This window comes from Bombina bombina, chromosome 10 (genome assembly GCF_027579735.1).
Source record: "Bombina bombina isolate aBomBom1 chromosome 10, aBomBom1.pri, whole genome shotgun sequence".
Classification (NCBI taxonomy): Eukaryota; Metazoa; Chordata; class Amphibia; order Anura; family Bombinatoridae; genus Bombina; species Bombina bombina.
In genome coordinates this window covers 38,628,157-38,654,213 of record NC_069508.1, presented here as the reverse complement: position 1 = coordinate 38,654,213, position 26,057 = coordinate 38,628,157, and the positions used below count along the sequence as shown (strand labels likewise).

The 26,057-nt window shown below is 38.6% G+C and overlaps 1 protein-coding gene across 2 annotated transcripts in view; it reads left to right on the top strand.

Annotated features, from left to right (window-relative positions):
• NPL (N-acetylneuraminate pyruvate lyase) overlaps positions 1-4,034 on the top strand; it is a 36,332-nt gene extending 32,298 nt beyond the window's left edge. For both annotated transcript variants that reach the window (XM_053693988.1, XM_053693989.1), the window contains one exon: positions 3,723-4,034. In XM_053693988.1, the coding sequence (XP_053549963.1) occupies positions 3,723-3,868 (146 nt within the window). In that variant the 3' untranslated portion in view covers positions 3,869-4,034. The remainder of the gene's footprint in view (positions 1-3,722) is intronic.
• The last annotated feature ends 22,023 nt before the right edge of the window (positions 4,035-26,057 follow it).

Here is a 26,057-nt window from a genome sequence, read left to right as displayed (position 1 = left end):
TTTATTTTTTGTAACTTAGTTCTTTTTTAATTTTTGTACTTTAGCTAGTTTATTTAATTGTATTTATTTGTAGGAATTGTGTTTAATTAATTTATTGATAGGGTAGTGTTAGGTTTAATTATATCTTAGGTTAGGATTTATTTTACAGGTAAATTTGTTATTATTTTAACTAGGTAACTATTAAATAGTTCTTAACTATTTAATAGCTATTGTACCTGGTTAAAATAATTACAAAGTTGCCTGTAAAATAAATATTAATCCTAAAATAGCTATAATATAATTATAATTTATATTGTAGCTATATTAGGATTTATTTTACAGGTAAGTATTTAGCTTTAAATAGGAATCATTTATTTAATAAGAGTTAATTTATTTTGTTAGATGTAAATTATATTTAAGTTAGGGTTAGACTTAGCTTTAGGGGTTAATCCATTTATTATAGTAGCGATGAGCTCCGGTCGTCAGATTAGGAGTTAATAATTGAAGGTAGGTGTCGGCGATGTTAGGGAGGGCAGATTAGGGGTTAATACTATTTATGATAGGGTTAGTGAGGCGGGTTAGGGGTTAATAACTTTATTATAGTAGCGGTGCGGTCCGCTCGGCAGATTAGGGGTTAATAAGTGTAGGCAGGTGTCGGCGACGTTGAGGGGGGCAGATTAGGGGTTAATAAATATAATATAGGGGTCGGCGGTGTTAGGGGCAGCAGATTAGGGGTACATAGGGATAACGTAGGTGGCGGCGCTTTGCGGTCGGAAGATTAGGGGTTAATTATTAAGTAGCTAGCGGCGACGTTGTGGGGGGCAGGTTAGGGGTTAATAAATGTAATACAGGGGTCGGCGGGGTTAGGGGCAGCAGATTAGGGGTACATAAGTATAACGTAGGTGGCGGTCGGCAGATTAGGGGTTAAAATATTTTAATCGAGTGGCGGCGATGTGGGGGGAGCTCGGTTTAGGGGTACATAGGTAGTTTATGGGTGTTAGTGTACTTTAGAGCACAGTAGTTAAGAGCTTTATGAACCGGCGTTAGCCCAGAAAGCTCTTAACTCCTGCTATTTTCCGGCGGCTGGAGTTTTGTCGTTAGAGCTCTAACGCTCACTTCAGAAACGACTCTAAATACCGGCGTTAGGAAGATCCCATTGAAAAGATAGGATACGCAAATGGCGTAGGGGGATCTGCGGTATGGAAAAGTCGCGGCTGAAAAGTGAGCGTTAGACCCTTTAATCACTGACTCCAAATACCAGCGGGCGGCCAAAACCAGCGTTAGGAGCCTCTAACGCTGGTTTTGACGGCTACCGCCGAACTCCAAATCTAGGCCCAAGAGAATAAAGAAAATTTGATAATAGGAGTAAATTAGAAAGTTGCTTAAAATGTCATGCTCTATCTGAATCACAAAAGAAAAAATTTGGGTTCAGTGTCCCTTTAAACAACTTTCCAATTGACTTCCATTAACAAAATGTGCACTGTATTTTTATATTTATACTTTTTGAGTCACCAGCTCCTACTGAGCATGTGCAAGAATAAGTGTGCTGCATTTGTGAATGGCTGATGCTGTCACATGGTACGTGTATGCATTTGTGATTGGCTAATGGCTGTCACATGGTACAGGGGGAGTGGAAATAGACATAACTTAAAATTGTCAGAAAAAAAAATCTACTACTCATTTGAAGTTCAGACTAAGTGCTATTGCATTGTCTTGTTATCTTGCATTTGTTGATTATGCAAATCTACAGTGTTGACTGGTCTTTTAAAGAGACATGAAACAAATTTTTTCTTTCCTGATTCAGATCCATGTGATTTTAAACAACTCTGCACTTTACTTCTAGTGTCAAATTTGCTTCTTTCATTGGTATTCTTTGTTGAAGGAGCAGCAATACATTACTGGGAGCTAGCTGAACACATGGGTTGACTAGATGTGTATATATATACAGCTACCAATCAGCAGCTAGCTCCTAGTGGTGCATTACTGCTCATGAGCCTACCTAGGTATGCTTTTCCACAAAGGATACCAAGAGAACTAACCAAAGTAGATAATAGAAGTATATTGGAAAGTTGTTCAAAAATGATATGCTCTATCTGAATTATGAAATGTAATTTTGCTGTGTATAAAATGCTGGTGTACAGAACATACTTAAGTACACAGCTATAGCTTTACTAGAAGCAGTTTTACTAATACATGTATATTGCAAAAATGCTTCTATTCAATTCTTATTTTGGTTGAAATATCCCTTTAAAGGGACATTATACACTATACAAATGCTAGATAGAATTATGCATTCAAAGAAAAGATTACTCTGAGACGGAGGCTTAACTAGAAACCACAGGGCCCAGGTGCAAGAATCTAAGAAGGGCCCCCCCACTCCTTCCCCCCCCCCCCCCCAAAAAAGTGAATTTGATACATATTTTTTTATTTTTTTACATTTAACACAGAGAAAACGTGAATCATATTACATGTCTGCAAAAGGAGGTACCCTGTGCCCACAGTCTGTGAGATGGTCTGACCCCCTATTACTGTATATAGTGACACTGTTTAACCCACCAGTACTGTATATAGTGAGTCAGTGACACAGTCTGTAATCTGCCGGTGAGATGGGTGGCCTGATCCTACCCGCCCCAGTACTTTATAAAGTGACCACAGTAGTCTGTGACCTGGTCCATCCCCCCCCCATACTGTATATAGTGGTACTGTATAGACTGACACTGTTTACCCCTGGCCCCCCCATGCTGTAGTAACAAGGTCTGTAATTTGCTGGTTCCACAAATGTGCACACACATACATGCGTAAATACACACACAGTCACATACACGCGCGCACACACACACATAAACACCAATGGGTAAAACAGAAACACTAACCCCTGTAGTCAGAGACACTAGTGAAGCATCATGTCACACTCACATGATATCAGTGCAGGCAGTGGCAGGTCAACGTTTTTTGCAATTGCGATCTCTGCACCCCCTGTAGTTTTGCCCCTGCTCTGAGAATAACATGTAGAGGTATTTTTTAAAGTTTAATTAGTTGTGTAAACGTTGACAAAATAAGTGTAAAGTTTTTAGTGTCTAAAAAACAATGGGAGCTGCCCTGTTTTAACTTAGGTTACCTTCTCTGCTGTGGCCAATCAGGGACAGTTATAAATAGGTCACTAGAGTATGCAGCCAATGGCTGTCTGGAATATAACCGTGTTCTGCACTTCCATTTCTAACGGGAACTGAAAAGCTCACAATTTTTTCAGAATGGAATTACATGAAAAGGGGACAAAATAAATAATGAAAGTATATTGCAGAGTTTTCTTTATATATATATATATATATATATATATATATATATATATATATATATATATATATATATATATATATATATATATATATATATATAAATAATTTTATCATTTTATTTTATTTTACCATCTTAAAGTGTCCCTTTAAAGACAGTTCTTTCATGTTGGTGGAGGTGTGTCCTTATTTACCAAAAAATATGTGGGACTTGTCCTTACCAGCCACTAAACACGCAGTCCCTGGGATCACTTGCAGGCAGAACATACATCTACTGTTACTCTGAATATCAATTTAAACAGCATCGCTCTAAATTTATTTGTGCAAAAGTATTTTTTTATTGATGCTTTTTAGTATTTAGATTAATCATTTTAATCAATTCATTGTACTTCTGAACCAATCTCCTTATTACAGTTGGACTTATCGATACGGTTTTCTTTATTTCTGCAGGCTGGGGCTTAGCTGAATTTAAAGATATAATGTCACTTGCGTCTGGGCTGCAGCTAGGCCCTGCTCGCCTTCCTCTTGTCTCTTCCATCACATCAGATCATCACAATCAAATCAAGACCCAAATGGGAAAACTGAGTCTTCTCTGACGCAATCAACTTCAGTGAACACTTTTAAATGGAAAATGACTGTTGAAAAATAATATTTCTTTTTTTATACTAAGATGATCTAGGCCTATACCAGTATGACATTGCATTTACCAGTATGTTAAATATGTCTTTAAAGTGCCCAAACAATATTAAAATTTTAAATGCATCATCGGACAATTTATTTTTTCTTTCTTAGTTAAGTACATTTTTTTTTTTTAAAGAGAGGAGTAGTCCGAATTAAACTTTCATGATTTAAATAGTTTATGCAATTAAAGTTTACTTCTATTATCAAATGTACTTAAATGGGCACAATACCCAAATGTTGAAACACTTGAAAGTGATGCAGCATAGCTGTAAAAAGCTGACTAGAAAATATCACCTGAGCATCTCTATGTAAAAAAGAAAGATATTTTACCTCAAAATTACTAATTACTCACGCCACTGTATAGAGACTTTAAGCAGCCAGTCAGAACGCTTGTCGCAGGACTTGCTAGGCAGTGTGCATCTGTCATGTTATTTTCCTATTCAGCTTAAAGTGATGGTAACTTCTAACTTTTGAGAAACGCTAGGATTTACCAGTGGAACAAATAAAGGGGACTTTCAGTCATTAAAGGGACACTAAACCCATTTTTTTATTTCATGATTCAGATAGCACATGCAATTTTTAACAACTTTCTAATTTACTCCTATTATCAATTTTTCTTCATTCTCTTGCTATCTATATTTAAAAAGCAGTAATATAAAGCCTAAAAGCCGGCCCATTTTTGGTTCAGAACCTGGGTTATGCTTGCTTATTGGTGACTAAATGTAGCCACCAATAAGCAAGCGTTATCCAGGGTTCTAAACCTAAAATGGGTGAGCTTCTAAGCTTTACATTCCTGCTTTTTAAATAAAGATAGCAAGAGAACGAATAAAACTTGATAGGAGTAAATTAGAAAGTTGCTTAAAATTGCATGCTCTATCTGAATCATGAAGGAAAAAAATTGGGTTTAGTATCCCTTTAAGTAGAAAATACTTCATGCTGAAATTTCCTGTATTTGTTTGAAGAATTTGCCGCACTGAGCTCCTCAGACAGCACACGGCAGAACGCTATTTTGCTGCGAGGTGACGTTTCCACCTCTTAGCCAATAGGCTTGCGGGCCAGCTGGCGCCAAGCCGGTTACTAAGAAAACTATTTTTTAAATCCTAAATTGTATGAAACCCTCAAACAATAGATGAGCCACCTTTATTGTAAATCTTTGTCCAATGATTCTATAATAAAACCTTGAAGTTATTTGATAGGTAGAAATAAAATGGAAAGTGCTATTTTCCAGACAAATAAGGGCCAGATTAGTGGAGCGGTATTTAACAATTCCGCTCGAGTGCTAACTCCGCTAGAAGTAAGCTTTTTGCGTGCATCGGGTAGCGCTCGTATTACAAGTATTATACTAGGTAGGGTGATTATGTATCCACTCTAGATTTTTAATTGATTTTACTTTAAAAATATCACTTTTATGATAACTAATTAAAGTTCAATTTAAAATTGTTTCTACCCTTATATCTGGCTTTCTTTTAGATATTGGTGGGTTAATGGTATTTAATTCTTCACAACTCGGTGTTATAATATTATTCACAGATTTGTGTGATTTATTATCACTTTTCTACTAAAGGGACGTGAAACCCAGTCTTTTTGTCATGATGTATTACTGGGAGCTAGCTTTACACTTTAGATAAGCCAATGACAAGATGCATATATGTGCAGCCACCAATAAGCAGCTAGCTCCCAGTAGTACATTTCTGCTCCTCAGCCTACCTAGGTATGCTTTTTGACAAAGGATACCAACAGAACAATGCAAATTACTTAATAGAAGTAACTTAGTAAGTTGTTTAAAATTGTATACTCTGAATCTTGAAAGAAAAATATTGGGTTTCATGTTCCTTTATTTGAGAGTGAGAACATTTTTTCCTTTAACACAAATTTACCTACCTAATGATTTATTTTTAATTGTTATAATTAAAGTACTTATTATTAGCAAAATCTTGCACCTGTTTGTCATTAATATAATAAACTTTTTTGCTAATGAACTAAGACTGAAGTATTTCATTTTATCGTGGTTTGGTCATACTCAGTCTTGGTGGTCCATAGCCAGAGTGTGGTGGGGGAAGGAGTTATTGGCAGGGTAATTGCATTCTGCGGTGGAATTTGGGCATACACCTGATTGCTTCAAATCATATCCGTTTGTGTTGTCACGGCTACCATATTGTTGACACCCGCAATTTCATGGGTGCAGATCCTGTCCTGCTTGGGAGTGACATTGCATCTCCGTTGCAGGAAACAACTGCTTGTTTGCAAGTGCGTGTGAGTGCTGCCACTGATTGGCTGGTCAGCGGTTTACTACTAAGAAGTTGCAATTTCTCTGGAGCTCAACTTTACCTATGCGTTTAACAATTTCTGTAACAAGATGTAGTATCCCACTGCACAAAAACCTGTAGCTAAATGGCTATAGAAAAAAATCTCAAAATGTGTTAATTGGCATCCTCTGAGTCAAGTAAGACCAAACATGTATATATAATTGTTATTCTTTTAGAATATTTTAAGGTCTGTATCTGTTCTAAAATCATGCAATAGGGTATATACAAAAAATCCCAAAAGAAAAGCACTCACTGGACTTGTATGTATAAAACATTAAAATGTAATGAGAAAGCTTAAACATTTTTTTTTTTTACATGTGTATGTGTATATATATATACTGTGTGTGTATGTATGTATGTGTGTATATATATATATATATATATATATATATATATATATATATATACATATACATATATACACACATACATACATACATACATACACAAATTAAAATCACAAGATTGTTCATGCGATTTCAATGATGGGATCGGGTCAGGGGGGGAGTGCCTATGGTGCCAGGCAAGCCCCCCAGCCCGCATACCCATATAGGAAGCGGCAAAGGTTTCAGGGCAGCTAAACAGTTAGGATATTCCATGCCATCCTAATGTTGCTAAAGCCCAGAGCAGTTATGATGGCATAGAACGTTCTAATGGCAGGAAGGGGTTAATCTTAAAACAGCAGATTTAAAATTGACCACCCCTATAAATCTAACCACAGTGAGCATTATTTCATATGGGTGTAAAACTGCTTAGCTGCCAGGGAGGGCTGCAATACAATGTTGCCCCTTACTTATAGCCTTGTGTTTAACTCTTTCACAACACTGGGAGTGAAATAGTTAAAGCAACTTGCCTGCCAAACTACGCCCAAAAAGCTGTCTGCCTAAACCAAGCTGTCTGCCTACACCAAGCTCAGCCTTTGCTGGTTGCTAAGATGAGTGACACCAAACACACACTCTGCTACCCCTGCTGTGACCTGAAAGCTTCCCACCCCACCTATGTCTGTTATACCCTCGGGTTAAATCTCCAGCTACATAACAACCTATTACCTTCTGCTTCATTCTGTGCTTCCCAAACACCTGTTATTTTCTCATCATTAGCTCCATACTGCTACAGCAAATAGTCAAAATAAATATGCTGGCTGATTTTAAGTAATTTTAATGTCAAGTTCAAAACTAATTTTCTCCTATTTGTTTCCCCTTACAAATAATGAATGGTTATACAATGATGCATATGGTAACTGTCTCTGCATACAATGCCACTTTATAATATTGTCTAATCCAAGGGATCAGGGTTTTTCATACTGTGTTGCCACCCCCACCGAAATACAGAAAGATGTCAGTCCCCCGCTCCATTGCTCCCCATGAGGGATTTAGTGACAGTCCCTGACACCATCGCTTCTCTTGATTGCTACATACTATTTGGATCTTGTTGAACCTGGCTGCCATGAATCCTCGCTGCTGCTCCTTGCCGCCTTGCAAAGGTACACAGCAGCCAGAGGAGGGGCATTCTGGGACTGTGAGCTATCTCAGTGGGACAGCAGAATTCGGGACTGTCCTGTACAAAATGGGAGGTATGCAAATCAAATTATGCTGTTTTCAGTGCACTGCGCATTAAAATTGCTGTTATTTTTGTATGCATAGGTTTTTTGAGTATTTTAATAAAAGCTCGCTACTTTTAATTTGTGAGAAAAACCGTGAGATCTGTATGGCGGAAATGTTTAGATAATTACACTGGGATTTGCGAGACAATTTCATACACGCCCATGGAACACCGATGTTCAGCACTTTTTATAACCCCCAAAAGCCTGTATAGGCCCCTATTTCACATGCGGCTATCCATTAGACAATTTAGTAAGGTGATCTCAGTAACAGCAGTGGTCACTTGGTCATTTTCAGTATTATTTACTGAAATCTATGCAAAAATTATATTATTATTTTTTTACAGTTTTTGCCTCCGCTATCTCACATGCCATGAACTATAAATATAATAATGGCATATTGCGAATCTGCTGGGCCTGCTGAAAAAAAGCAACTATTTAATTAGTGTGCGTCACTCACTGAAATTTGACTTACAATAGGGGTTTAAATGTAGGTAGCAAAAAAGCTCAACATTGTCTCAGCACTGGAGTATAAAAAGACTTAGCAGAGAAAGGGTTAATACAATTTATTCCTGGGTAAATTACATACAAATTTGATGTTTTTGATAAAAAAAACGATATTTGGGGAACAATTTTGATGCACCTTAACAATACAATTTTTTATGGAGTATTTTTTTGTGAATGGTTTAATTATTTGTTTTGTATGGTTTTTCATGTATGATCTGCATTGTGCACTTTTGTAATGTATGCATCTCTATCCCATATAAAAATGCGGTATACGCACCTTACTGAGACACCCTGTTTTCAAAGTAAAAAATAGCTTTAAAAAAATTCTACCAAGGTAATAGAAGAACTGACATTCTTAAATAAAACCACCAGCCCATATTAGATTTCCCAGCCCTTAGTCTTATCCAGCAGATAGAAATCCAACCACTCAAATCAATAGCTACTGTCTTTTTCTTTAAGAGCTATGTGGTTTTAATATTAAAGAAAAAGAAATAAAATTCCATTTGTTTAGAAATCACAACAGGATTAATTAGCTTAGTTGTGAAGTTTACATTCAGGGCAAAAGCGATGTTCATTTAATTTATGGTGATAATAAAGTGAACCAGAGAACTCTGGGTAAACTATGCAAACGTTTGCTTTAGTGTGAGATTATATAAATCTCATTTGCATATTTTACCTAGAGTTCTCTGGATCACTTTAATCTCAACATAAAGTTAAATGAATTTTGAGTTTGCCGTAGAATAAAAGTGACAGCCTACACCAGATTTTTTATTGTTTAAAAAGATAGATAATCCCTTTATTACCCATTGCCCAGTTTTGCCTAAACAACACTGTTATAGTAATATACTTTTTCACCTTTGTGATTACCTGGTTTCTAAGCCTCTGCAGACATTTTAGTACTTTGGACAGACATGCATTTTAGCCAATTAAATAATTCCACGAAGTGAGCACAATGTTATCTATATGACCCGCATGAACTAGCAGTGTCTAACTGTCAAAAAGCACTGAAATAAGAGGCTGTTCAACATTTTAGAAATTAGCATAGGTTTACCTTTTCACAAAGAATACCAAGAGAGCAAAGCAAATTTGATGATAGAAAGTTGTTTAAAATTGCATGACCTATCTGAATCATGAAAGTTTAATTTTGACTAGACTGTCACTTGAAGCATGGCAAAATGAAACATTTTGCAGTTTTTAAGACTTTGCAGTACAGGCTTGCAAACGTAAAGGGACACTGAAGCCACATTTTTTTCTTTCATGATTCTGATAGAGCATGTAATTTTAAGCAACTTTCTAATTCGCTCCTATTATCATGTTTTCTTCGTTCTCTTGCTAACTTTATTTGATAAAGAAGGCATCTAAGCTAAGGAGACAGACAATTTTTGGTTCAGACCCTGGACAGCACTTGTTTATTGGGGGGGGGGGGAGATTTATCCCCAATCAGTACGAATAACCCAGGTTGTTCACCAAAAATGGGCCGGCATCTAAACTTACATTCTTGCTTTTCAAATAAAGATACCAAGAGGATGAAGAAAATTTGATAATAGGAGTAAATTAGAAAGTTGCTTAAAAATTGCATGCTCTATCTGAATCATGAAAGAAAAAAATTGGGTTCAGTGTCCCTTTAAATGATGCTATGCAAGTGGTGATTCCAGGTGGACAGGTTCTTTACTTGAGAATCAGTCTACCTGTAATCTTGATTCATTCATCCGTATGCAACAAATCAAACTTATGTTTTGTTGCTGCAGAAATTTAAAGTCAGAGTTATCTTGTAGGCTAGGGACATCCTGGTATCCTCGGAACTGGTAAATATAGTTCCATAAGAATAGAGTTCACTTGAATTTCAATTTATCCTTTGCTTGTGCTCTGCTACCCAGAAATTGTATTTCTATACTGTCGGCAGCAACAGCAGAGAAAGGCAGGAAAAACACATGAATGTTTAACCCCTTTATGCCTTCCTGACAGCGCTGGCCTTTAACGCCGTTAGGACGGCATGGAACCTCCTATTATATATATGGAGTCCTGTAGCTTCCCTCTTTAACTAAGGCAAGGATTGGCCAGAAAAGCGTACCTACCAGCGTTATTTCCTTTTTACTTATCGCGTTTACATCGAAACTTCGTTCTAACGTGAAGACTGTTGTTCCGCCACAAAGAGGTTAAAACACATGGACATTTATAAACATCATAAGGTGCAGATACCGTAATGTATAGAAATGTCCAAATGGTTGAAGGGGTCAGAAAGCCACTTAAAAGGGTATGAAACCCAATATATGTAATTCATAATTTAGACAGAGATACAATTGTACCAACAAAGGATGCCAAGAGAACAGGAAAAATAGATAATAGAAGTAAATTAGAAAGTTGTTTAAAATTGCATGCTCTACCTGTATCATGAGATAAAAAATTACAGTTTTATGTCCCTTTTAAGTGGACATTGATCTCCTTCATTAGGAGATTACAATTAATTTGGCATCACAAAATGAGATCTGAGCTGTCATATAATATTATATAAACAAGTCTCACACAAAATAAGGACCAGCACATTAAAGTGATGGTAAATCCAAGTGTTTTTGAAATACTAGAATTTATCAGTGCTATAAATAAAAGGGACTTTCAGACGTTAAAGGGACATTATACACTCATTTTGCTTATTTTTAAATAACATTGCTCTGATTTTCAGACTCCTAACCAAGCCCCAGAGTTTTATGAGAATACCGTCAGATACCTACTCCAGCTTGCTCCTGTTTGTGTATATGGACTTTTCATATGAAGGGAGAGGGGGGAGGGTCTTATTTCCCACTTGCAGTGGGCTTTCCAACTACCTTTTCAACAGAGCTAAACTGAGAGCTTCTAAGTAAATTTTTAAACCATTTTATACTGGATTTTTATATCAGTATCTATTACATGCAGTTGTATGCAAATGAGTGTATACTGTCCCTTTTAAGTTTAAAAAACTTCATGCTGAAAGTTCCTTTATTTGCAGAGAGTTTATGCTGAGCTGAGCGCCTCCTGAAGTCCACAGGAAAAAAGCTATTTTTTTACTCAGGTGAAGTTTCCACCTCTTAGCCAATAGCCATGCTTGCCCTTTGGCACTATGCTACTCTATTGGCTAAGAGGTGGAATGAAAGAATATCAATTTGCCGTCGGCAGCCAGAGCTTGGCATAAATTTGCTACAAATAAAGGAACTTTCAGCATGACGTTTTCTTTCATGTAATTAGCAAGAGTCCATGAGCTAGTGACGTATGGGATATACATTCCTACCAGGAGGGGCAAAGTTTCCCAAACCTTAAAATGCCTACAAATACACCCCTCACCACACCCACAATTCAGTTTTACAAACTTTGCCTCCGATGGAGGTGGTGAAGTAAGTTTGTGCTAGATTCTACGTTGATATGCGCTCCGCAGCAAGTTGGAGCCCGGTTTTCCTCTCAGCGTGCAGTGAATGTCAGAGGGATGTGAAGAGAGTATTGCCTATTGAATGCAGTGATCTCCTTCTACGGGGTCTATTTCATAGGTTCTCTGTTATCGGTCGTAGAGATTCATCTCTTACCTCCCTTTTCAGATCGACGATATACTCTTATATATACCATTACCTCTGCTGATTCTCGTTTCAGTACTGGTTTGGCTATCTGCTATATGTAGATGAGTGTCCTGGGGTAAGTAAATCTTATTTTCTGTGACACTCCTAGCTATGGTTGGGCACTTTGTTTATAAAGTTCTAAATATATGTATTCAAACATTTATTTGCCTTGACTCAGAATGTTCAACATTCCTTATTTTTCAGACAGTCAGTTTCATATTTGGGATAAATGCATTTGTTTCAATAATTTTTTCTTACCTTAAAAAATTTGACTTTTTCCCTGTGGGCTGTTAGGCTCGCGGGGACAGAAAATGCTTCATTTTATTGCGTCATTCTTGGCGCGGACTTTTTTGGCGCAAAAATTTTTTTCTGTTTCCGGCGTCATACGTGTCGCCGGAAGTTGCGTCATTTTTTGACGTTTTTTGCGTCAAAAATGTCGGCGTTCCGGATGTGGCGTCATTTTTGGCGCCAAAAGCATTTAGGCGCCAAATAATGTGGGCGTCACTTTTGTCTCCACATTATTTAAGTCACATTATTTATTGCTTCTGGTTGCTAGAAGCTTGTTCACTGGCATTTTTTTCCCATTCCTGAAACTGTCATTTAAGGAATTTGATCAATTTTGCTTTATATGTTGTTTTTTTCTTTTACATATTGCAAGATGTTCCACGTTGCAACTGAGTCAGAAGATACTTCAGGAAAATCACTGCCCAGTGCTGGAGCTACCAAGCTAAGTGTATCTGCTATAAACTTTTGGTATCTGTTTCTCCAGCTGTTGTTTGTATTGCATGTCATGACAAACTTATTAATGCAGATAAAATTTCCTTTAGTACTGTTACATTACCTGTTGCTGTTCCGTCAACATCTAATTTTCAGAGTGTTCCTGATAACATAAGAGATTTTATTTTTTAAATCCATTAAGAAGGCTATGTCTGTTATTTCTCCTTCTAGTATACATAAAAGTCTTTTAAAACTTCTCTTTTTTCAGATGAATTTTTAAATGAACATCATCATTCTGATACTGATAATGGTTCTTCTGGTTCAGAGGTTTCTGTCTCAGAGGTTGATGCTGATAAATCTTTGTATTTGTTCAAGATGGAATTTATTCGTTCTTTACTTAAAGAAGTATTATTTGTATTAGAAATAGAGGATTCTGGTCCTCTTGATACTAAATGTAAACGTTTAAATAAGGTTTTTAAATCTCCTGTAGTTATTCCAGAAGTGTTATCTCCCTGATGCTATTTCTGAAGTAATTTCCAGGGAATGGAATAATTTGGGTAATTTATTTACTCCTTCTAGACGTTTAAGCAATTATATCCTGTGCCATCTGACAGATTAGAGTTTTTTGGGACAAAAATCCCTAAGGTTATGGGGCTGTCTCTACTCCTGCTAATGTACTACTATTCCTACGGCAGATAGTACTTCATTTAAGGATCCTTTAGATAGGAAAATTGAATCCTTTCTAAGAAAAGCTTACTTATGTTCAGGTAATCTTCTTAGACCTGCTATATTTTTAGCGGATGTTGCTGCAGCTTCAACTTTTTGGTTAGAAGCTTTAGCGCAACAAGTAACAGATCATAATTTTATAGCATTATTATTATTCTATAACATGCTAATAATTTTATTGGTGATACCATCTTTTGATATCATTAGAGTTGATGTCAGGTATATGTCTCTAGCTATTTTAGCTAGAAAAGCTTTATGGATTAAACTTGGAATGCTGATATGTCTTCTAAGTCAACTTTGCTTTCCCTTTCTTTCCAGGGTAAATAATCATTTTCGTTCCTTTCCTCGCAACAAGGAACAAAAGCCTGATCCTTCATCCTCAGGAGCGGTATCAGTTTGGAAACTATTTCCAGTTTGGAATATATCCAAGCCTTATAGAAACCTATAGCCAGCTCCTAAGTACCTATGAAGGTGCGGCCCTTATTCCAGCTCAGCTGGTATGGGGCAGATTACGTTTTCTTCAAAGAAATTTGGATCAATTCCGTTCTCAATCTCTGGTTTCAGAACATTGTTTCAGAAAGGTACAGAATTGGCTTCAAGTTAAGGCCTCCTGCTAAGAGATTTTTTTTTCTTTCCCGTGTCCAAGTTAACACAGCAAAGGCTCAGCATTTCTGAAATGTGTTTCAGATCTAGAGTTGGCTGGAGTATTTATGCCAGTTCCAGTTCTGGAACAGGGGCTGGGGTTTTATTTTATCTCTTCATTGTACCAAAGAAGGTCAATTCCTTCAGACCAGTTCCGGATCTATCATTATTGAATCGTTATGTTAGGATACCAACATTCAAGATGGTTACTGTAGGACTATCCTGCCTTTTGTTTAGCAAGGGCATTATATGTCTACAATAGATTTACAGGATGTGTATCTGCATATTCCGATTCATCCAGATCACTTTTAGTGTCTGAGATTCTCTTTTTAGACAAGCATTACCAGTTTTTTGGCTCTACCGTTTGGCCTAGCCTCAGTTCCAAGAATTTTTTTCAAAGGTTCTCGGTGCCCTTCTTTCTGTAATCAGAGAACAGGGTTTTGGTATTTCCTTATTTGGACGATATCTTGGTACTTGCTCAGTCTTCTCATTTTCGAAGAATCTCATACGAATCGACTTGTGTTGTTTCTTCAAGTTCATGGTTGGAGGATCAATTTACCAATCAATTCATTGATTCCTCAGACAAGGGTAACCTTTTTAGGTTTCTAGATAGATTCAGTGTCTATGACTCTGTCCTTGTCAGACAAGAGAAGTTTAACATTGATATCAGCTTGTCAAAACCTTCAGTCACAATCATTCCCTTTGGTAGCCTTATGCATGGAAATGTTGGGTCTTAGGACTGCCGCATCAGATGCGATCTCCTTTGCTCGTTTTCACATGCGACCTCTTCAGCTCTGTATGCTGAACCAATGGTGCAGGGATTACTCAAAGATATCTCAATTAATATCTTTAAACCGATTTTACGACACTCTCTGACATGGTGGACAGATCACCATCGTTTAGTTCAGGGGGCTTCTTGTTCTTCCGACCTGGACTATAATCTCAACAGATGCAAGTCTTACAGGTTGGGGAGCTGTGTGGGGGTATCTGACGGCACAAGGGGTTTGGGAATCTCAGGAGGTGAGATTTCCGATCAATATTTTGGAACTCCGTGCAATTTTCAGAGCTCTTCAGTCTTGGCCTCTTCTGAAGAGAGAGTTGTTCATTTGTTTTCAGATAGACAATGTCACAACTGTGGCATACATCAATCATCAAGGAGGGACTCACAGTCCTCTGGCTATGAAAGAAGTATCTCGAATTTTGGTTTGGGCGGAATCCAGCTCCTGTCTAATCTCTGCGGTTCATATCCCAGGTATGGACAATTGGAAAGCGGATTATCTCAGTCGCCAAACGTTGCATCCGGGCGAATGGTCTCTTCACCCAGAGGTATTTCTTCAGATTATTCAAATGTGGGAACTTCCAGAAATAGATCTGATGGCTTCTCATCTAAACAAGAAACTTCCCAGGTATCTGTCCAGATCCCGGGATCCTCAGGCGGAGGCAGTGGATGCATTATCACTTCCTTGGAAGTATCATCCTGCCTATATCTTTCCGCCTCTAGTTCTTCTTCCAAGAGTAATCTCCAAGATTCTGAAGGAATGCTCGTTTGTTCTGCTGGTAGCTCCGGCATGGCCTCACAGGTTTTGGTATGCGGATCTTGTCCGGATGGCCTCTTGCCAACCGTGGACTCTTCCGTTAAGACCAGACCTTCTGTCTCAAGGTCCTTTTTTCCATCAGGATCTGAAATCCTTAAATTTAAAGGTATGGAGATTGAACGCTTGATTCTTGGTCAAAGAGGTTTCTCTGACTCTGTGATTAATACTATGTTTCAGGCTCGTAAATCTGTATCCAGAGAGATATATTATAGAGTCTGGAAGACTTATATTTCTTGGTGTCTTTCTCATCATTTTTCTTGGCATTCTTTTAGAATACCGAGAATATTACAGTTTCTTCAGGATGGTTTAGATAAGGGTTTGTCCGCAAGTTCCTTGAAAGGACAAATCTCTGCTCTTTCTGTTCTTTTTCACAGAAAGATTGCTATTCTTCCTGATATTCATTGTTTTGTACAAGCTTTGGTTCGTATAAAGCCTGTCATTAAGTCAATTTCTCCTCCTTGGAGTTTGAATTTGGTTCTGGGGGCTCTTCAAGCTCCTCCATTTGAACCTATGCATTCATTGGACATTAAATTACTTTCTTGGAAAGTTTTGTTCCTTTTGGCCATCTCTTCTGCCAGAAGAGTTTCTGAATTATCTGCTCTTTCTTGTGAGTCTCCTTTTCTGATTTTTCATCAGGATAAGGCGGTGTTGCGAACTTCTTTTGAATTTTTACCTAAGTTGTGAATTCCAACAACATTAGTAGAGACATTGTGGTTCCTTCATTATGTCCTAATCCTAAGAATTCTAAGGAGAAATCGTTGCATTCTTTGGATATTGTTAGAGCTTTGAAATATTATGTTGAAGCTACTAAGTCTTTCCGAAAGACTTCTAGTTTATTTGTTATCTTTTCCGGTTCTAGAAAGGCCAGAAAACTTCTGCCATTTCTTTGGCATCTTGGTTGAAAACATAATTTATGCTTACCTGATAAATTCCTTTCTTCTGTTGTGCGATCAGTCCACGGGTCATCATTACTTCTGGGATATAACTCCTCCCCAACAGGAAATGCAAGAGGATTCACCCAGCAGAGCTGATATAGCTCCTCCCCTCTACGTCAGTCCCAGTCATTCGACCAAGAATCAACGAGAAAGGAGTAACCAAGGGTGAAGTGGTGACTGGAGTATAATTTTAAAAGATATTTACCTGCCTTAAAAAACAGGGCGGGCCGTGGACTGATCGCACAACAGAAGAAAGGAATTTATCAGGTAAGCATAAATTATGTTTTCTTCTGTTATGTGCGATCAGTCCACGGGTCATCATTACTACTGGGATACCAATACCAAAGCAAAAGTACACGGATGACGGGAGGGATAGGCAGGCTCATTATACAGAAGGAACCACTGCCTGAAGAACCTTTCTCCCAAAAATAGCCTCCGAAGAAGCAAAAGTGTCAAATTTGTAAAATTTGGAAAAAGTATGAAGCGAAGACCAAGTTGCAGCCTTGCAAATCTGTTCAACAGAGGCCTCATTCTTAAAGGCCCAAGTGGAAGCCACAGCTCTAGTGGAGTGAGCTGTAATTCTTTCAGGAGGCTGCTGTCCAGCAGTCTCATAGGCTAAACGTATTATGCTACGAAGCCAGAAAGAGAGAGAGGTAGCAGAAGCTTTTTGACCTCTCCTCTGTCCAGAATAAACGACAAACAGGGAAGAAGTTTGGCGAAAATTTTTAGTTGCCTGCAAGTAGAACTTGAGGGCACGAACTACATCCAGATTGTGTAGAAGACGTTCCTTCTTTGAAGAAGGATTTGGACACAAGGATGGAACAACAATCTCTTGATTGATATTCCTGTTAGTAACTACCTTAGGTAAGAACCCAGGTTTAGTACGCAGAACTACCTTATCTGAGTGAAAAATCAGATAAGGAGAATCACAATGTAATGCTGATAACTCAGAGACTCTTCGAGCCGAGGAAATAGCCATTAAAAACAGAACTTTCCAAGATAACAATTTTATATCAATGGAATGAAGGGGTTCAAATGGAACCCCTTGTAAAACGTTAAGAACTAAGTTTAAACTCCATGGCGGAGCAACGGCTTTAAACACAGGCTTGATCCTAGCTAAAGCTTGACAAAAAGCCTGGACGTCTGGATTTTCTGACAGACGCCTGTGTAACAAGATGGACAGAGCTGAAATCTGTCCCTTTAATGAACTAGCCGATAAACCCTTTTCTAAACCTTCTTGTAGAAAAGACAATATCCTAGGGATCCTAACCTTACTCCAGGAGTAACGTTTGGATTCGCACCAGTATAGGTATTTGCGCCATATTTTATGGTAAATCTTTCTGGTAACAGGCTTCCTAGCCTGGATCAGGGTATCAATAACCGACTCAGAAAAACCACGCTTTGATAAAATCAAGCGTTCAATTTCCAAGCAGTCAGTTTCAGAGAAGTTAGATTTTGATGTTTGAATGGACCCTGTATCAGAAGGTCCTGTCTCAGAGGTAGAGACCAAGGTGGACAGGATGACATGTCCACTAGATCTGCATACCAAGTCCTGCGTGGCCATGCAGGCGCTATTAGAATCACAGATGCTCTCTCTTGTTTGATTTTCGCAATCAATCGAGGAAGCAGCGGGAAGGGTGGAAACACATAAGCCATCCCGAAGTTCCAAGGTGCTGTCAAAGCATCTATCAGAACCGCTCCCGGATCCCTGGATCTGGACCCGTAGTGAGGAAGTTTGGCGTTCTGGCGAGACGCCATGAGATCTATCTCTGGTTTGCCCCAACGTCGAAGTATTTGGGCAAAAATCTCCGGATGAAGTTCCCACTCTCCCGGATGAAAAGTCTGGCGACTCAAGAAATCCGCCTCCCAGTTCTCCACTCCCGGGATGTGGATTGCAGACAGGTGGCAAGAGTGAGACTCTGCCCAGCGAATTATCTTTGATACTTCCATCATTGCTAGGGAGCTTCTTGTCCCTCCCTGATGGTTGATGTAAGCTACAGTCGTGATATTGTCCGACTGAAACCTGATGAACCCCTGAGTTGTTAATTGGGGCCAAGCTAGAAGGGCATTGAGGACTGCCCTCAATTCCAGAATGTTTATTGGAAGGAGACTCTCCTCCTGATTCCATAATCCCTGAGTCTTCAGAGAATTCCAGACAGCGCCCCAACCTAGCAGGCTGGCGTCTGTTGTTACGATTGTCCAGTCTGGCCTGCTGAATGGCATCCCCCTGGACAGGTGTGGCCGATAAAGCCACCATAGAAGAGAATTTCTGGTCTCTTGATTCAGATTCAGGGTAGGGGACAAATCTGAGTAATCCCCATTCCACTGACTTAGCATGCACAATTGCAGCGGTCTGAGGTGTAGGCGTGCAAAAGGTACTATGTCCATTGCCGCTACCATTAAGCCAATCACCTCCATGCATTGAGCTACTGACGGGTGTTGAATGGAATGAAGGACACGGCATGCATCCTGAAGCCTTGTTAACCTGTCTTCTGTCAGGTAAATCTTCATTTCTACAGAATCTATAAGAGTCCCCAAGAATGGAACTCTTGTGAGAGGAAAAAGAGAACTTTTCTTTTCGTTCACTTTCCATCCATGCGACCTTAGAAATGCCAGAACTAACTCTGTATGAGACTTGGCAGTTTGAAAGCTTGAAGCTTGTATTAGAATGTCGTCTAGGTACGGAGCTACCGAAATCCCTCGCGGTCTTAGTACCGCCAGAAGGGCACCCAGAACCTTTGTGAAGATTCTTGGGGCCGTAGCCAATCCGAATGGAAGAGCTACAAACTGGTAGTGCCTGTCTAGGAAGGCAAACCGTAGATACCGTTGATGATCTTTGTGAATCGGTATGTGAAGGTAAGCATCTTTTAAATCCACTGTGGTCATGTACTGACCCTTTTGGATCATAGGTAAGATTGTCCGAATAGTTTCCATTTTGAACGATGGAACTCTTAGGAATTTGTTTAGAATCTTTAAATCTAAGATTGGCCTGAAAGTTCCCTCTTTTTTGGGAACCACAAACAGGTTTGAGTAGAACCCTTGTCCTTGTTCCGACCGCGGAACTGGATGGATCACTCCCATTAATAACAGATCTTGTACACAGCGTAGAAACGCTTCTTTCTTTATCTGGTTTGTTGACAACCTTGACAGATGAAATCTCCCTTTTGGGGGAGATAATTTGAAGTCTAGAAGGTATCCCTGAGATATGATCTCCAGCGCCCAGGGATCCTGAACATCTCTTGCCCAGGCCTGAGCGAAGAGAGAAAGTCTGCCCCCCACTAGATCCGGTCCCGGATCGGGGGCTCTCGGTTCATGCTGTCTTTGGGGCAGCAGCAGGTTTCCTGGCCTGTTTGCCCTTATTCCAGGACTGGTTAGGTTTCCAGCCTTGCCTGTAACGAGCAACAGCTCCTTCCTGTTTTGGTGCAGTGGAGGTTGACGCTGCTCCAGGTTTGAAATTCCGAAAGGGACGAAAATTAGACTGTCTAGCCTTAGCTTTGGCTTTGTCTTGAGGTAGGGCGTGGCCCTTACCTCCTGTAATGTCAGCGATAATTTCTTTCAACCCGGGCCCAAATAAAGACTGCCCCTTGAAAGGTATATTAAGTAATTTAGACTTAGAAGTAACATCAGCTGACCAGGATTTTAGCCACAGTGCTCTACGTGCCTGTATGGCGAATCCAGAGTTCTTAGCCGTAAGTTTGGTTAAATGTACTACGGCCTCCGAAATGAATGAATTGGCTAGTTTAAGGACTCTAAGCCTGTCCATAATGTCGTCTAGCGTAGATGAACTAAGGTTCTCTTCCAGAGACTCAATCCAAAATGCTGCCGCAGCCGTAATCGGCGCGATACATGCAAGGGGTTGCAATATAAAACCTTGTTGAACAAACATTTTCTTAAGGTAACCCTCTAATTTTTTATCCATTGGATCTGAAAAAGCACAGCTATCCTCCACCGGGATAGTGGTACGCTTAGCTAAAGTAGAAACTGCTCCCTCCACCTTAGGGACCGTTTGCCATAAGTCCCGAGTAGTGGCGTCTATTGGAAACATCTTTCTAAATATTGGAGGGGGTGAGAACGGCACACCGGGTCTATCCCACTCCTTAGTAACAATTTCAGTTAATCTCTTAGGTATAGGAAAAACGTCAGTACTCGCCGGTACCGCAAAGTATTTATCCAACCTACACATTTTCTCTGGTATTGCAATGGTGTTACAATCATTGAGAGCTGCTAAGACCTCCCCTAGTAATGCACGGAGGTTCTCCAATTTAAATTTAAAATTTGAAATATCTGAATCCAATCTGTTTGGATCAGAACCGTCACCCACAGAATGAAGCTCTCCGTCCTCATGCTCTGCAAGCTGTGACGCAGTATCAGACATGGCCCTAGTATTGTCAGCGCACTCTGTTCTCACCCCAGAGTGATCACGCTTGCCTCTTAGTTCTGGTAATTTAGACAAAACTTCAGTCATAACAGTAGCCATATCATGTAATGTTATCTGCAATGGCCGCCCAGATGTATTAGGCGCCATAATATCACGCACCTCCCGGGCGGGAGATGCAGGTACTGCCGCGTGAGGCGAGTTAGTCGGCATAACTCTCCCCTCGCAGTTTGGTGAAATTTGTTCACATTGTACAGATTGACTTTTATTTAAAGTAGCATCAATACAGTTAGTACATAAATTTCTATTGGGCTCCACCTTGGCATTGGAACAAATGACACAGATATCATTCTCTGAGTCAGACATGTTTAACACACTAGCAATAACTTGCAACCTGGTTATAATCTTTTTTAACAAAAACGTACTGTGCCTCAAAGAGGTACTTAAACGATTAAATGACAGTTGAGATAATGAACTGAAACAGTTATAGCATCAAGTTTAAAATAACACAACTTTTAGCAAAGGTTTGTTCCCATTAGTAAATAACTAAATTTGACATAAAAAGAGTAACGTTTTTATTCACAGTCAATAAAAATTCTCACAGCTCTGCTGAGAGAATGTACCTCCCTTCAAAGAAGTTTGAAGACCCCTGAGATCTGTCAGTGAACCGGATCATGCAGGAAATATAATAGTAGCTGACTGGAATTTTTTGATGCGTAGCAAAAGAGCGCCAAAAACGGCCCCTCCCTCTCACACACAGCAGTGAGGAGAAACGAAACTGTCACAATTTAAAGCATACAACTGCCAAGTGGAAAATAATGCCCAAACATTTATTTACTCAGTACCTCAGCAATGTAAACGATTCTACATTCCAGCAAAAACGTTTAACATGACAATATTTATTAAAAGGATTAGTGACCTTTAACAGAGTAGTTCCGGTGAAAAACCATTCCCAGAATACTGAAGTGTATACATACATGTCATTATAACGGTATAGCAGGATTTTTTCATCAATTCCATTCAGAAAATAAAAACTGCTACATACCTCAATGCAGATTCATCTGCCCGCTGTCCCCTGATCTGAAGCCTTTACCTCCCTCAGATGGCCGAGAACAGCTATATGATCTTAACTACTCCGGTTAAAATCATAGTAAAAAACTCTGGTAGATTCTTCTTCAAACTCTGCCAGAGAAGTAATAACACGCTCCGGTGCTATTGTAAAATAACAAACTTTTGATTGAAGTCATAAAAACTAAGTATAATCACCATAGTCCTCTCACACATCCTATCTAGTCGTTGGGTGCAAGAGAATGACTGGGACTGACGTAGAGGGGAGGAGCTATATCAGCTCTGCTGGGTGAATCCTCTTGCATTTCCTGTTGGGGAGGAGTTATATCCCAGAAGTAATGATGACCCGTGGACTGATCGCACATAACAGAAGAAATCTTTAATTCATCTTGCCTATGTTGAGTCGGGTAAAACTCCGCCTCAGAGGATTACAGCTCATTCTACTAGGTCAGTTTCTACTTCCTGGGCGTTTAGGAATGAAGCTTCGGTTGATCAGATTTGCAAAGCGGCAACTTGGTCCTCTTTGCATACTTTTACCAAATTCTACCATTTTGATGTATTTTCTTCTTCTGAAGCAGTTTTTGGTAGAAAAGTACTTCAGGCAGCGGTTTCAGTTTGAATCTTCTGCTTATGTTTTTCATTAAACTTTATTTTGGGTGTGGATTATTTTCAGCAGGAATTGGCTGTCTTTATTTTATCCCTCCCTCTCTAGTGACTCTTGTGTGGAAAGATCCACATCTTGGGTAGTCATTATCCCATACGTCACTAGCTCATGGACTCTTGCTAATTACATGAAAGAAAACATAATTTATGTAAGAACTTACCTGATAAATTCATTTCTTTCATATTAGCAAGAGTCCATGAGGCCCGCCCTTTTTTGTGGTGGTTATGATTTTTTTGTATAAAGCACAATTATTCCAATTCCTTATTTTATATGCTTCCGCACTTTTTTCTTATCACCCCACTTCTTGGCTATTCGTTAAACTGAATTGTGGGTGTGGTGAGGGGTGTATTTATAGGCATTTTAAGGTTTGGGAAACTTTGCCCCTCCTGGTAGGAATGTATATCCCATACGTCACTAGCTCATGGACTCTTGCTAATATGAAAGAAATTAATTTATCAGGTAAGTTCTTACATAAATTATGTTTTTTTATACTTCATGATTGAAGGTCCCCTTTATTTACACTACTGGTAAATCCTAGTGTTTAAAAATCACTTTAAGAACATGGCCTTTTGTTTTTTATATATATATATATATATATATATATATATATATATATATATATATATATATATATATATATATATATATATATACACACATACACAGTATATATATAAACATACATTTGCATCTCCATTTAAAAAAAAAAAAAAATACAGCTTTTATTAAACCAGTCCCTAGCATAAGCTTTATCTTTAAAGAGGAAGCCCTTTCACCTAAAATATATTTATGCTACAGGCTCAGATCAAGGTCCAAGCCATAGAAATCACTTTGTGCCAAAACATCATTATCTTTAGATGTCTGGAACATAAGATAAATGACAAATTCCTCATATGAAATCAACTGCTGTTTAAAGGGACATAAATCTCAAAATTAAACGTCTCAGAGAGGCCATATCAAATTAAACTTTGTTGAAACATAGTTCCTTTTTGCGAAAACAAAACTAGGTATAACATTGTTACAAACATTGTAGCAAACAATGGTGCTATATAATACTCAAGACACATGCATACTAGATCAGCCTACCTGAGTATGCATTCATGGGAAGGAACTACATTTTAACAAAGTTAAATTTGATAATATTTTTTTTTTTAATTACATGATCTCTGATCATGGATTTAATATTAAATGAATTAGAGCATGCAATATTTTTAGTCAATTTACCCTGCACCTCTATGTTTATAACCCTCTCAAAGGAGTTAAACACATAGTAGAAGTGTCACTTGGGACCTGCAGAGCACTGCTGGTTTAGATACAATCAGCAGGGCTACTTACACTACTGGTCCTAAACAGTACTTCTACTATGTTTTTAACCTCTTTGCAGGGATTAAACACAGATGTACAGTCTTAAAATTGCATGCTCTAACAACATTTTTGACTGTAATGGCCCTTTAAGGCAGAGCTTTTCAAAATGTTCATGTTGGTGAGACACTTTTTAGACCTACATCATTTTGTGACACAGTAATTCAGTTGTACTAGCAAACAGGAGATTAAACTACAAACAATACAAAAACACAGAAGCGCCACATGTTTGGTACAAAGTGGAAGTAGTATGTGATGGGTACACTCACATTTTCTGTGGCAACCCTAGTGGTGCAGAAGAAGCGATCTGGGATCAATTAGCAGTCACCCAGCAGACTGACCTCCAGTGGTTATTCAATAATCTGCAGGAAGTGGTAAAAACACACAAAGGTGCATTAAAATACTGCCGAATTTACCGAATAAATCCGAATTAGTTCGGATTTATTCGGTAAATTCGGATGGCCATCGATTACACTAGTATTGTACAGTATATTAGGTTATATCACTCTGCTATGGGTTACACCTAATATACAATACATAATACTAGTCTAATCCCACCTAACACTTACCGAATTTCCGAACCAAAACCAGCCCAATTTCTTCGAATCCGTATGAATCCGAAACGAATCCGAAACGAATCGATTCAAAAATTTCTGAATTCTAATCGATCCGAACTTCGAAAAATTCCGAATCGATCCGAACCAAATTTTTTCGCCATGCACATATCTAGTGCCTATATGGCCTAGTATTGCTTGTGTAGGCAGGTAAATATCCAACAGTGATAAATATTGCACTCCCATTTAGAAGAGCACCTTCATTGGTGCGCTCAGGGCAGACTGGGATCAATATAGTCACCCAGCAGATTTATCTCAGGCAATCTGGAACTCCCAGTGATCTAAGAGTGATGAATAGGTCAGGTGAAATTGAGGAAATAATCCGGCAGCAAGTGGTAAGTATTAATAAAACTCACTTTATTTAAAATATTGTTAAAAGCAACGCGTTTCTCAACCAACCAGTGCTTGTTTCATCAGGCTTAATCAAAATGAATATTAAACACTTGCTATATATACCTGACAATCCTAAATAATGAACTGCACCTGAGTAAGAAGTTAATCAGTTGAAGAATCATGTGAGTAAATAATCCAATCAGATTTGCAGATGCAAAAAAGACTTACCATGTAAACAAACATTCATTGTCAGAGCAATACATCTTGAAGTGAGCATTAACAGTTGACAAACAATCCTTAATAAGACATTTGACCTACTCCTCAATAGATCTTAATGGTGATCACAAATATGTTGCAGTATTAAATGCAGGCCCTTTTGTAATATTGAGCAAGATATACAAATTACAAGCGGTCCCACATTGAGCATTAACAATAGACAAATGATCCTTAATCAAACATTTGACCTAATCCACAATAGATGTAATATGGTCACAAATATGTTTCTATATTAGTAACATTTATGCACGCCCTTTCATAGTATTTGAACATATGATACAAGTTACAACCGGTCCCCCATTGAAACTTTGAAGTAATAGAGAAAGTGACCTACGGTGTAATATGGTCGCGTAACGTCAATTGATGAAGTGTCTTACTGTGTAATGTAGTCGCATAGCGTCAATTCGAAATCAAAGAAATACCAGCCCTAATTCGTTCTGTTCTAAAATGTGCTTGCTATGGTTGTATGTGGAGATCTCAAATTTTTGCCGTAATCAAGGCGTAATAAGCAGCTGGCTCCGTTCTATGTTTGCAGCTCATGTGTTTGGTTGCTAGGTGACGTTGGGGAAGGTCCTAGTGACGTTCTCCAAAATGATAGCCAATCCATATCATCTGTAGAGAACCTAACGGCTAAATCAGAGCATAGTACAGAGCAGCGTAACTGCATCCGTAACATATTATAATAATAGATATATGTCTGTGCAAAAAGGTGGATCTATTTTAACCACAATTGTAAGCTATGATATCCTATATAAGTATCATGAAATGATACCTACGTGAGTGTTATTAGTCTAACAATCAGT